The 12,577-nt window shown below is 38.1% G+C and overlaps 1 protein-coding gene across 1 annotated transcript in view; it reads left to right on the top strand.

The window, feature by feature from the left end:
• The window catches only part of LOC132380342 (dynein axonemal heavy chain 17-like), a 247,591-nt gene that overhangs the window by 81,099 nt on the left and 153,915 nt on the right, over positions 1-12,577 (top strand). Inside the window, 3 exon segments of the mRNA XM_059949089.1 lie at positions 1,878-2,047; positions 5,517-5,739; positions 8,424-8,540. Coding sequence (XP_059805072.1) covers positions 1,878-2,047; positions 5,517-5,739; positions 8,424-8,540 — 510 coding nt within the window.

Raw genomic sequence — 12,577 nt, 5'->3', positions numbered from 1 at the left:
ATGAAATCTTTGACTTCCCTAAAGTCTATCGATATAGATTCCACCACCTCCAGTGCAAGAATTTAAAAATCTCACTCCCTATGGTGTGAAGAAATTTCTCTACATCTCTACTAAATGTTAAACCTGTACTCCTGGTCCTAGACTCCTCATTCCAGAGAAACAACTTCCCTGCATCTAGCTAGCCTAGGTCTTCATCAGCTCCACTGGATTCAAATCCTAGAACTCCACCTCAACACCCCACCCGAAGGAATGCACTACTCTCTCACAAGCAATTAGGGCTATGTAAGTGCTAGTCCTGCCAGTAAGCTTACATCATGAATAATGAATTAGTTTAAAAGAAAAATACTTTTGTCTTTGCCCTTAGCATCATTCACTATATCAATGACTTAACATTTCCCTTTTTGTGCATGTACTTAACACAAAGCTTAATAACCATAAACCTTGATGAAGTGTTGAACTGACACTTAGGTTTGGACACACCCATCAGAGTTGTGCACCTACAAGGCTCCTTGCAATACAAATATCAAAACAGATTTGATTTTTTGTGCAGCCTGACATGATTTTCCCATCTACTGTACAGCAAATCTCAAGGTGAAAAAAGTGTAATTTAACATTTTAATATGAGGTGATAAGAGAGAATTCTGTTCTTTCATTACTCTTTTTAAATGATTTGTCCCGGTTAAAGTTAGGTTTGTTAAAATCCTCTATTATAGTTTTGTTGTTTACTTGTGTATTTTAACCTCTATCTCCAATGACAGTTTGGTGGTATATATTGCACTCCCAAAACAACTTTTTTTTGTTTAGTTCAATTTGTTACCCACTTCTTGACATTTTCTCCCCTTTCCCCTCCCGACCCTTACCTTTCTCCTTTTCATCTCCCTCTCACTATCCATTCTCATCCATTTTCCTTTCAAATGTTTGTAGGGCTCATTCTCCTGCCTCTGCAACATCAAATGTAAGGTTTTTACAGCTGGCTCTTAGGGGGAATGGCATAGCTGGCTATCAGTGTCTCTGTGAGAAAGGTTGGTTTAATACCCCCTGCTAAATTCAATAAATGCTTTCAAGTTGCTGTGTCTAAGAGTCATGCTTTGCTTTGGAAGATTCCCCCATGTTTCACAGAAAGAAGAGAGATTCTTCACAAGAAGAATCTCTCAGTTGCAAGAGAAATTTAAATGATTTTTGAAGTCACTGGATATTTGCATTGCAGAAATAATGCTATTTGATTTTTACTAGTCTGCAACCTGGACATTTGCTATCTTAGGTGCCAAGATTTGGAAAATCATAAGAAAACTAGGATGTACTGTGTGAATCTCATGTGGACAAGTTTCCAGTGAAAAAAAAGTCTATTTGGGATTGTTGGCAGCCATTTTCCTGTTCATGCGGTTAAAACAAAATCCTCTATTTTTCACAAGATAGGGAAGTTGAAGCAACATTTACAGCTCTCATTCTTCACCCTTAACAAACTCCACTCAAACTCAGTCCTGGATAAGCCTGACAGTAATGTAATCTTTTAAAGTAACAGTTTAGTAGGTTCTTCCTGATGTTCATGTTCAGTTTATTGTGCATGAATTGCACAATGCCTCAGATGCATAAATGTGGTTGAATACAAGGTCATTTGTACAAAAGACGATTGATGTATTTTCTCATCATGCTTTGTAATTCATACAAAACTGACTGATTCCTACTGATAAGTATTAGGAGTCAAACTATAAAGTTGTACAAGCTACAACTCAAAGCATCCAGGAATAATACAATTTGTAGAAAGTATCTGATATAAAATTTAGTATTTTTCTTTAATCTATGTACTTAGATTTTGGAATGCATATGGCATCAAGAGAAAGATGTTTATGAATATCTGTATTCACTGTCTTCTTTAGATTGACTCCTATGAAGTATTATATGAAGAGGTATTAAAGTTTGAGACTGTAAAGTTAATAGCCCCCTGGTTTAAAATTGATTGCAGACCTTTCAGGCAGGCTCTTCTAAACCTTATAAAACGCTGGAGTCTTTTATTCAAACAATATCTTATCGACCACGTAACCAACAGGTAATATTATGTATCAGATTTAACGATGCATAGGACAAAAGTGTTAATTCCACATTTTACCTATTTTTGTGATACAATTAAGTATAAGTAATTTGTACTATTATGGCACTGTAAATGAATGAGGATACATTGAAGATACTGTATGAGCCTGTACTTACTGACTTGGTTCTCCTATCAAGAGTTGTTCTCTTAGTATTCCCTATACCAAAACTTATCTGAGGTTCAGTCATCCTCACCCTCACTCTCCAAACTTCAGCAGTGTGGATTCAATGGCATCAGAACTCCAGTGGTACAGTGAGGAAACTAACCATGAAATTAACCTGAAAGGTTTGACAACTAGCAAAGTCCTGTCCTCATTTTTACTGGTACTTAATGCTATGGGCGATATTTTTCACAGATTTTAAATGTATTTACAATTCAGAAACATTTAAAAATTGTTAATATTGAAGTTAATATGGTAAAAATAATTAAAATTAGAGAAATGATGTTAATAAAAATACACAAATATTCAGAAACATTAAAGTGAAGTAAGAAAGATTAAGCTGATAAAAGCATCGAAGACAGTTTGTATACTGGCCTCATTAGACATTTCAAAACCTTCAGAACTAGTTGAGCGAATTTTGATTTCAAAAAGAAATGTAGAATAATATACCATCCAAATGAATGCACCACAACATCCATTAAAAATGTGTCAGTTTTTAGCTTTTAAATGAGATTGATGCTATGTTCATGTGAGTATTTAGTTTTCAATTACAGACATTGGATATACATTTCCTCCCCAATTTTGCAGGATTTCTGTTGCTTCAACAAGATAAAAAAAAACCTTGTAACACATAAATTGAACAGAATTGCTTCCTATAATTTTCTGTCATAAACCCACTACAGGATCACAGTCTTGTGCCATTCTGTTTAGACCAACAAACTGTCACTGTTCTTGTTTATTTATAATCAGGCGCACTGACCATGTGCCTTCAAGACATTTGCTTTTATGCTTTCAAAACACAGATTTAGAACAAGCTGCAGTTGCCTGGATCATCTTAAATCAGTCGAAGAGAACAGCTTCTGATTGCATAGTATAAAAAGAGATTCTTAGAATTGGCAGATACTTTTGCGAAGATTTTTGTTGTGGTTCTGCTTTGCTGCTTCTTCCATATGCAGATTTCCGTCTTGTTAATCTGCTACCATTCTTCCCAGTAAAAAGACTTAAAAATACAAATACTGAAAATACGAAACATATAACAGAAAATGCTGAAAATATCACATTAGGTTGAATCTATGGTGAGAGATGGTTGGTGGTGTAGTGGCATCAGCAATGGGCTCCAAGTTAGATTGCCCTGAGTTCAAACCCAGCTGGTTCCCAACCTGGGCAGCAGCAGTATCTGCACGGAAGAAAGGCCTGGCAATCTACTTCCGTATCTTGCCATGAAAACCTTATGGACCCTATTGTCCATGAAATTGCAAAGAGTTGGACTTAATGACTGAACAACAAATGGTGAGAGGAACATTGCTAGTATTTAAAATAGTTTATCTTTCATCACAGATAAATTAGAGATATCGTACTTGGGACCTCGTCAAAAAGTTTTTGTAAATCCAAATATACTGTATCTACTGTATTAATCTTGACAATAGGTGTCATATTTTCAAGTTATTCGATAACCTTGATCATCTAAGATCAATTCCTTCACTACGAGCTTTTCATTATTTTATTTGCCAGATGCATGTATGCCTAAGATTTAAGTGAACTATGTGTAAAGAATATATTGCTTTAGGCTGAAATTATTCTCCAGACATGTACTTATCTATCAGCATTTCTAAACCTGCTTGCAATATTCAAGCATCCTGATCAGTCCCTATTGCACAGACCTTAGTATATGCGCAGATTGCAATCAATACCTTTCTCTAGAAACCTGATGAATACTTAAAAACTTAAAAGTAGTATAATGTAACTGTCTTTTCTGGAAGTCACGTTGTTTGTCCCTGATGTACTCTCTTTCCAAAGAGAATTTAATACCATATGTATAATTTTTCTGGTTCTTAGTTTGTTTATCTGTATATTAAGTTAAATAAAAATGTGTGCATTTCTATTTTCTTCCAGTATCTCTAGCTGCTTTTGAAATCTAGAAATTTTCCATAAATTTTCCACTATAACCACTTGATTTAGTCATGTATAAGGCAACCAACTACCCACTGATTCCCAAAGTTCTTTGAAATCTTTAGTTGGTTCTCACAATTTTGACAATACATCTATAACCCTAACTGTGATGGTATTTAAATAACTGCAGTCAATAAGTAAATTGAGAGCTCATTTCAGGAAGTATTCTGTTAATATTGCCTATGATGGTGAAATTTATTGAGGAAGCCCCTTAGAAGGTTAATCATTTTCTCATTGTCATAGTATTAGTAATAGAACATAAACTCCTTGTGAAAAGTGAGATATGCTTTTTAAATGTTGGGTTATATTTCAATATCAAAGGCCAGATATTTCTTTATGGCTCTCCTGAAGCATTCAGAAAAGAAGAAAACCCATAAAGAAACCTCCAGTACATGATGTCTCATTCTAAAGTGAATTGTTACTGGAGAGTCTGGGATGTTTAGTTTATTATTTCTCTTCACTTAATAAACTGAGCTAGAGGTTTTGTTTAAGACTTAAAGAATGTACACTTTACATACTATCTTTGCTTTTATTCACTCAAAAAGCATTCAAAAGAACAAATGAACTAATGCTGTAATTCCCAATTGTAATTGATTTTGATTGTCTTCATTCAATTTTGCCTTTTGTTTTAATTTAGTAGTTAGTTTATAAAATATATGATGAATACTATTCTAATGAAACACCTGGATGTAGACTTGACTGGAGCATCAATGCAGAGGCTATATACAAGGGCCAGAGTCGCCTCTACTTCCTGAGGAGACTGAGGTTCTTTGGTGTATGCAGACCTCTCCTTCACATGTTCTACCATTCTGTTGTCGCCAGTACAGTTTTCTTTGCAGTAGTATGCCGGGGCAGTGGCATCAACATGGGTGATGCCAATAGGCTCAATAAACTGATTAGAAAGGCTGGCACTGTTATAGGACACACTGAAGGCTGTGGGAGAACAAAGGACCCTACAGAAAATCCTTGCAATTCTGAACAATGTTTCTCACCCTCTGCGTGCCACCTTGGCTGAACAGAGGAGCAGTTTTAGTTAAAGACTAAGACAACTGCACCGCTCCAAAGAACACTATATGAGGCCATTCTTACACTCACTCAATAGGCTCTATAATAAATCCAGCTATAGCTGGGGAAGTGATGACCCCCTCCTGTTAGACTGAGGTAACTTATTTTTTATTCTTTCATACTTTTCTTCTAATATTTTTATATTTGTATATCTGTGCACTTGTAATGCTACTGTGGCACTGTAATATCCTTTGGGATCAATGAAGTATCTGTCTATCTATCTGTCTAATTCATGCCACTTTGGTTTTCCAGCTTGAATGCTTTAGAGGCTTTTATCAAGGAGACAAATGCTGAACTAACAAAAACAGTGAAGGAAGGGGATTTGAAGGGACTAATACAAGTTATGGGATATCTAAAAAAAGTAAAAGAGAGACAAGTAACCACAGATAACATGTTTGAACCTTTGAAGCAAACGATTGAACTATTGAAGACCTATGATGTAGAGATGCCAGAGGAAGTTCACACACAGCTGCATGTAAGAAGTAAAACCTTTGATTTTTAAATGTATGTATTTTAGCATTCATTCATAAGTGAACCACATTAGGGATGGTGTTCCTAATAGTGTCATCATTATAGTGTACCTAATTGATTACTGTAGGTTGTCCCATTGTGTTGGTTCAAAGGGGAGTTGATGGCATGTATGAGAGAAGCTACAGTCAGTGGCAGGGGGCAGGGAAATAAGGAGAGGGGAGTTAGAAATAATAGACTAACTGACCACTGTAAAGTACCTTGGAGAAGAAAGGTGTTCAGAAAATCAAAGGAGATAATGGGTGTTTGAGAGAGAATAAGGTGTGGGGGAATTGGTTGAATAGAATTGCTCAGAGAGCTGGCCTGGATGTTATGGGCATACTCTCCGATTATGATGTAAGGACATATGGGCAAATCATGTTAGAAATTAATCTTCCTGATACTCTTGAGAAGACATTTCAATTGGAGGCATCATCTAGGATGTTACTGTACTTTTATTTCATGTAGCAATATTATAATATACTAGAATTCATATGGCCTGCAACATTTTAGGTAGAAAATGTCATTTTGCAAAATTTGCAAAAAATTGCATAAAAATAGCAAAAAAAAAATTGGCCTGGATCCTGCAGAATTTCACCATCATCACCACAGAAAGTTGCCAGGAACTTAAATTTCCATGCAACTGTTTGCAAAAGCTGAAATGGAAGTTGCTGTCAGCAACCTGCCACTATAGATCAAATTGAGTTCTGATACTAGATTCAATTCAAGGTGAGAGATTTGAATTAAATTGAATTGACTTCCATAGGACACTCAAAGCAGCTGCATAGATTGACTCTGGTTAAGAAGACATACGGTGTATTGGCCTTCATCAATCGTGGAATTGAATTTAGGAGCCGAGAGGCAATGTTGCAGCTGTATAGGACCCTGGTCAGACCCCACTTGGAGTACTGTGCTCAGTTCTGGTCACCTCACTACAGGAAGAATGTGGAAGCCATAGAAAGGGTGCAGAGGAGATTTACAAGGATGTTGTCTGGATTGGGGAGCATGCCTTATGAGAACAGGTTGAGTGAACTCGGCCTTTTCTCCTTGGAGCGATGGATGATGAGAGGTGACCTGATAGAGGTGTATAAGATGATGAGAGGCATTGATCGTGTGGATAGTCAGAGGCTTTTTCCCAGGGCTGAAATGGTTGCCACAAGAGGACACAGGTTTAAGGTGCTGGGGAGTAGGTACAGAGAAGATGTCAGGGGTAAGTTTTATACTTCGAATGGTGAGTTCATGGAATGGGCCACTGGCAACGTTGGTGGAGGTGGATATGATACGGACTTTTAAAAGACTTTTGGGTAAGTACATGGAGTTTAGAAAATAGAGGGCTATGTGTAAGCTTAGTAATTTCTAAGGTAAGGACATGTTTGGCACAGCTTTGTGGGCCGAAGGGCCTGTATTGTGCTGTAGGTTTTCTATGTTTCTGTTTTTCCCTTCCTCCACTACTGATGCTATCCTTATCTGCATCTCCTCCATTTCCTGGACATCTGCATTCACCCCATCTTTCAGCCACCTTAATGTGGATAGAGTTCCTCTTGTCCTAACCTACCACCCCATGAACCTCCGCATCCAACACGTCATTCTCCACGACATCTGTAATCACCAAAGGGATCCTACCACCAAACACATCTCTACCCTCCCCTCCCATGCAAACTCTCCATTTTACATAGGGATTGCTCCCACCATTATTCCCTTCTCCATTCATCCCTCCCCACTAATCCCCACTAATTTCCCTCCTGGAACTTATCCCTACAAGCTGCCAAAGTGCTACAACTACCCATTCACATCCTCATTTACCTCTACTCAGGGCCCCAAATAGTCCTTTCAGGTAAGGCAATACTTCACCTGCAAATTGGGGACCACTTCATCAAGCACTTCGGTTTTATTCATGAGACGTGGAATTTCTCAGTAGCCAACCATTTTAATTTCTATTGCCATTCCCATTCCAACATGTCAGTCCATGGCTTCCTCTTGTGCCACGATGAGGCCACTCTTAAGTTGGAGGAGCAACCCCTCATTTTCCATCTGGCTAGCCTCCAACCTGATGGTATGAACATCAATTTCTCCTTCTGGAAAAAAAAATCTCATCCCCCCCCCTCCATCTTCTCTATTTCCCACTCTGACCTCTTGCCTCTTCTCATATTCCTGTTACCTGCCCTATTGCCCCTCCTTCCCTTTGTCCCATTGTCTACTCTCCTCTCCTGTCAGATTCTGTCCTCCACAGCCCTTTACCTTTTCCATCCACCTGGCCTCACCTTTCACCTTCTAGCTATCCTCCTTCCCCTCCCCCCACCTTTTTATTGGTGTCTTGTCTATTTTTTCCAGTCCTGAAGAAGGGTCTTGACCTGAAACATTGATTGTTTATTCATTTCCAGAGATGCTGCCTGACCTCCTAAATTTCTCCAGCATTTTGCGTTTTGTTGCTTTACATTCCAGTATCTGCAGAATTTGTGTCTTGAGGTAATTGGAATCAGCATAGATCAGTATGATAGTGAAGGGCCTGTCTATGCGCTGTATGATGCTATAACTAAATAACTCTCTGTGGCTCCATTAATCTAATTTGATGTAAATCTGCTTTCCACTCAAACCCCTAAGTTGTTTTCAAAGGTACTTCATTTGATAATATAAATATATTTTTATGCTTAGGATCTACCAGAACAATGGAACAATACAAAGAAAATTTCTGTTATTTGTAAGCATGCTGTGTCACCTTTACAATCTGATGAAGTTAATGTCATTAGAAGGAAATGTTTACGATTTGAGGTAAGACTTGCCTAAAAAGGAATCTTGCTGCTATCAGCAAACTAATATTTACTGCTATTAAGCTGATGTCAATTTTCCAATATATCAACAAAATATTTGTATTCTTCTTAATGGGGAGGGGGTCACTGAAAAAAATGCAAGGATTTAACCTTGTTATCTTTACAACTCAGGTATTCAATTTTGAAGTGATACATGTGCAAAACATATTTATTTGAGCACCCTTTGATTTAGAGATCTTTCTGGAAAAGATGGTAAAAAAAAATAAGACGGAAAAGCTAAGAATCCATCCTTTTTCTCACCTCCAAAGAAGACCCTTCCTTGCTCCTATTGCTTGTTAAGACCCAGATTAGCTTTGATGGGTAAATAGTTGAGAACAGGAAAAATACTGAAGTGGTGGCAGATCACACAAAATTATAATAGGAATGGGCAGGGACTGTGTGTCTATGAAAGGAAAAAATGTCTGACAAGTCTATTGGTATTTTTGTCAATGAGAACCAGAATAGATTAGGGCATGCAAGCCGATGTGATATCTGTGGACTTTAAGAAGGCTTTCAAAAAGGTGCCAAACAAGAACATTACTTTAAACTAAATCAGAGTACACAACATTATAGGAAATATTTAGTCATGAATTGGGTATTGGTTAATGGACAGAAGATAGAATAGAAATATTTGGGTTGGGTGTATGTGATGAATGGTATGTTGAAGAGATTATTGCTCAGGGTTCAGTGGTTCACAGTCCATATCAATGATTTACAGATTGGTTCTAGTATAATATATCCAAGTTTGTTGATGATGAAAAACTAAATGGCAAAATAGTTCTTGAGCAGAAAGCAGAAAAGATTTATTGGAGTATAGACAAGTTAAATGAATGGGCATGTATATAACTTATAGAATATACAATGGAGTTATCCACTTTGGTAGAAACAATAGAAAGGTAAAGTAAACACATTTTTAAAATGATGAAAAATTGCAAGAAGTTCGTATCCAGAAGGAACAGAGCAAATCAGATTCTCATATTTTCTTATAATAGAAGGGAACTCTCACTAAGTCTATGCAAATTCACAGAGCATTTGCACCATCCTCATTCTCCATGTTTCGTGTAATTTAATCTTTCTCACATATCCACCGACTACCTTTTTCTCATTGTACCTACCTATAATGAGGCTAATTCATAGTAACCAATTAATGTACCAGCATTTTGTTTTGAAATGAAGTGAACTTGGAGCACCTGGGAGAAATCCATGTGGCTATAGGGAAAATGTAAACTTCGTAGTGCTACCTGAGGCTAGAACTGAACTTGGGTCATTTGAGCTGTGTTTCACTTGTGTTCTAATCACTGGTAATAAAAATGCAGGCACAGCAAACAATTATGCATGACCCTGGTGAGACTGCATCTAGTATATTGTGTACAAGTACATCCCAGGCATGGGCCTTTTGGCCTATGACGTCTGTGCTGAACATGATGTCAATTGAAATTGCTCATTGCCAGCACCAGGTCTGTATTTCTGCATTCACAGCAATGCCTCTTAAACATTGCTATCATATCTGCTTCCAACTCCAAGTTTGCCCAATCTCTCTTTATAGCTATGTTACGTACCCCGTAACTGGGTGTCTTACCAGCAAAGATAGAAGTGTCCGTTGGAGTCTGGTGATGCTATTTTCAACAGTATTTATTTGTAAAAATATACAAAACAGTATCAATGCAAATATACAGATAACATACGTTAGCAATACTAAACCTAAAAGTGCGGGTATAATAATAATCAATAATAAAACAGGCTGTATCGTTGTCTAGGGGATAATGAATTGTCAGATGGAAATATAAAGTTCAGTTCAGTTCATGCAGGCTGCAGTAGTTGTCGGTCAATGTGTTGCAATTGTTAGAGAGAGAGAGGGAGACTAGAGAAAGAGAGCGCGCAAACAGTAACAGCTATGGTCTTTGCCAACCTTCCCTTACGATTTCGATCCATCGATGCGTTCTTGTTGTGGTCATTCAAGTGTGACCCTCTCCGTCCTTTAGCTAGACCGTTCTTCCGTGGTGGACTCGTCACCCAGGCAAGGATGGACATACAAGCCCCCACCGGTCTCGCTAAAAAACACTGTGAATTAAAATTTACCGACCCTTCATTCGGTCTCCAATGTCCCACCCTGTCTCGTGGGGGCTCTGATGCTCACTGGCGTTTCTCCTGGTGCGTCTGAGGGGTGTTACCCCAGATCTCACTTTTATCCCCACTCACGGGGTCTCGGGTGTCAATCAGGTTGGGATGATGCAACCCATCAAACCAGCCCACTCTGGTTGTCCCCTGAGGGGTTTCAATGAATGGAACACTACCAAGTAAACAATCCTTCTCCAAAAGACAGTAGCAGTAAATCTCCTCTTTTGTCAGTAGGAGACATTCCACCTTGTGTACCTCTTAGCTGTGTCTCTCCCTCATTCTCTTTCATGATCTGTTATCAATCTCAACTGCCCTGGCAGATTTCCTTTTGTCTCTCTTACTTCCTTGTTAGCAGCATCGAAATAGTAGCAATTTGCGATTCTCCAAAAAGGTGGGGGGGGGGGGGGAAGCATGGGCCACTCTGCACCCTTCTGCCCATTAGAGTTGTTCATCCTTCGTAAAAGTTAATACTCTGAAATCCAGGAAACATCCTGGTGAACCTCTTCTGCATCCTCTTCAAATAAGACCAAAACAAAATTCTTTACAGCTATAACATGACTTGCCAACTTTTATATGCTACATTTCAACTGATGAAGGCAAATATGCCAGATGCATTCCTTACCAACTGATTGGTTTATGTTGCCGCTTCTGAGAATCTATAGACATGCACCCCAAAATCCCTCAATACCTCTATGTTCCAAATGGTCCTACTATTTGTTGTATATCTTCCCCTAGCATTTGACCTCCAAAGTGCAACAACTCATGTTTGTCCAGATTAAATTCCATCTGACATTTCTCTGTCCACATTTCCATCCGGTTGACATCTTGATAAATTTTTTGACAACCTTTTTCATTATTCACAACTCCACCAATTTTTTTGTCATCTTCAAATTTATTAAACAGCTCAATCATATAACAAAGGTGTCAGCCTTGATCCCTGCAGTACACCACAGGTCACAGACCTCCAGGCAGAGTAACACTCTTCCGCCACTATCCTCTGCTTTCTATGATGTATTTTGAATCCAAGCTACCAAGTCATCAAGGATTTCATGTGGCTTAATGTTCTGTGTCAGTCTGCTATAGGAGACCCTCTCAAAAATTTTACTAAAGTCCATTTATTTAGCATCCACTGCCTTGCCACCTCAATCATCTTTGTCATCTCATCAAAAATGTAATCAAGTTTGTAAGACATGACATCTTCTGCACAAAGGCATGCTAACTATTTTTAATAAGTCCATGCTGTGAATTGATCCTATTCCTAAAAATATTCTCCAATAATTTCCCTACAACTGCTGTAAGACTCACTGGGCTGTAATATATTGATTTGTCTCTATTGTTGTTCTTAAACAGAGAAGCAACTTTGGATTTTCTCCAGTCCTCTGGGATCTCACCTGTGGTTAAAGAGAAAACAAAGATCTCTATTAAGGCATCAGCAATTTCCTTTTGCCTCTCTCAATAACTTAGGACAGATCCCATCAGGCCCTGAGTACTTATCCACCTTAATGTTCTTCAAGAGTCCAACACCATCTCCTTCTTGATATCAAGATACCCTAGAATATTAGTATACCTCTCCTTGATCTCACTATCTTCCATATCTTCTGAATACTGATGTACCCATTTACTACCTCACACGCTGGTTCTAGTTCCAGACATAAATTTCCTCTTTTCTCCCCCCAGTTAACCTCTTATTTATAATGAATTAATAAAATGTCTTGGGATTCTTTTTAAATCCTACTTGTCAATGACATTTCATAACCCCCTTTAAACCTTCCGATCCCCTGTTTTTCCTGATTGCCTTATATTCCTGAAAGGCTTTGTCTGATTCAGCTTCCTAAATCTTACATATGCTTCCTTTTGCTTTTCGACTGGATTTGGTCATCC

This window comes from Hypanus sabinus, chromosome 23 (genome assembly GCF_030144855.1).
Source record: "Hypanus sabinus isolate sHypSab1 chromosome 23, sHypSab1.hap1, whole genome shotgun sequence".
Taxonomy (NCBI): domain Eukaryota; kingdom Metazoa; phylum Chordata; class Chondrichthyes; order Myliobatiformes; family Dasyatidae; genus Hypanus; species Hypanus sabinus.
Note: the sequence above shows the minus strand (reverse complement) of the source record. Positions and strands in the feature narration are given on the sequence as shown.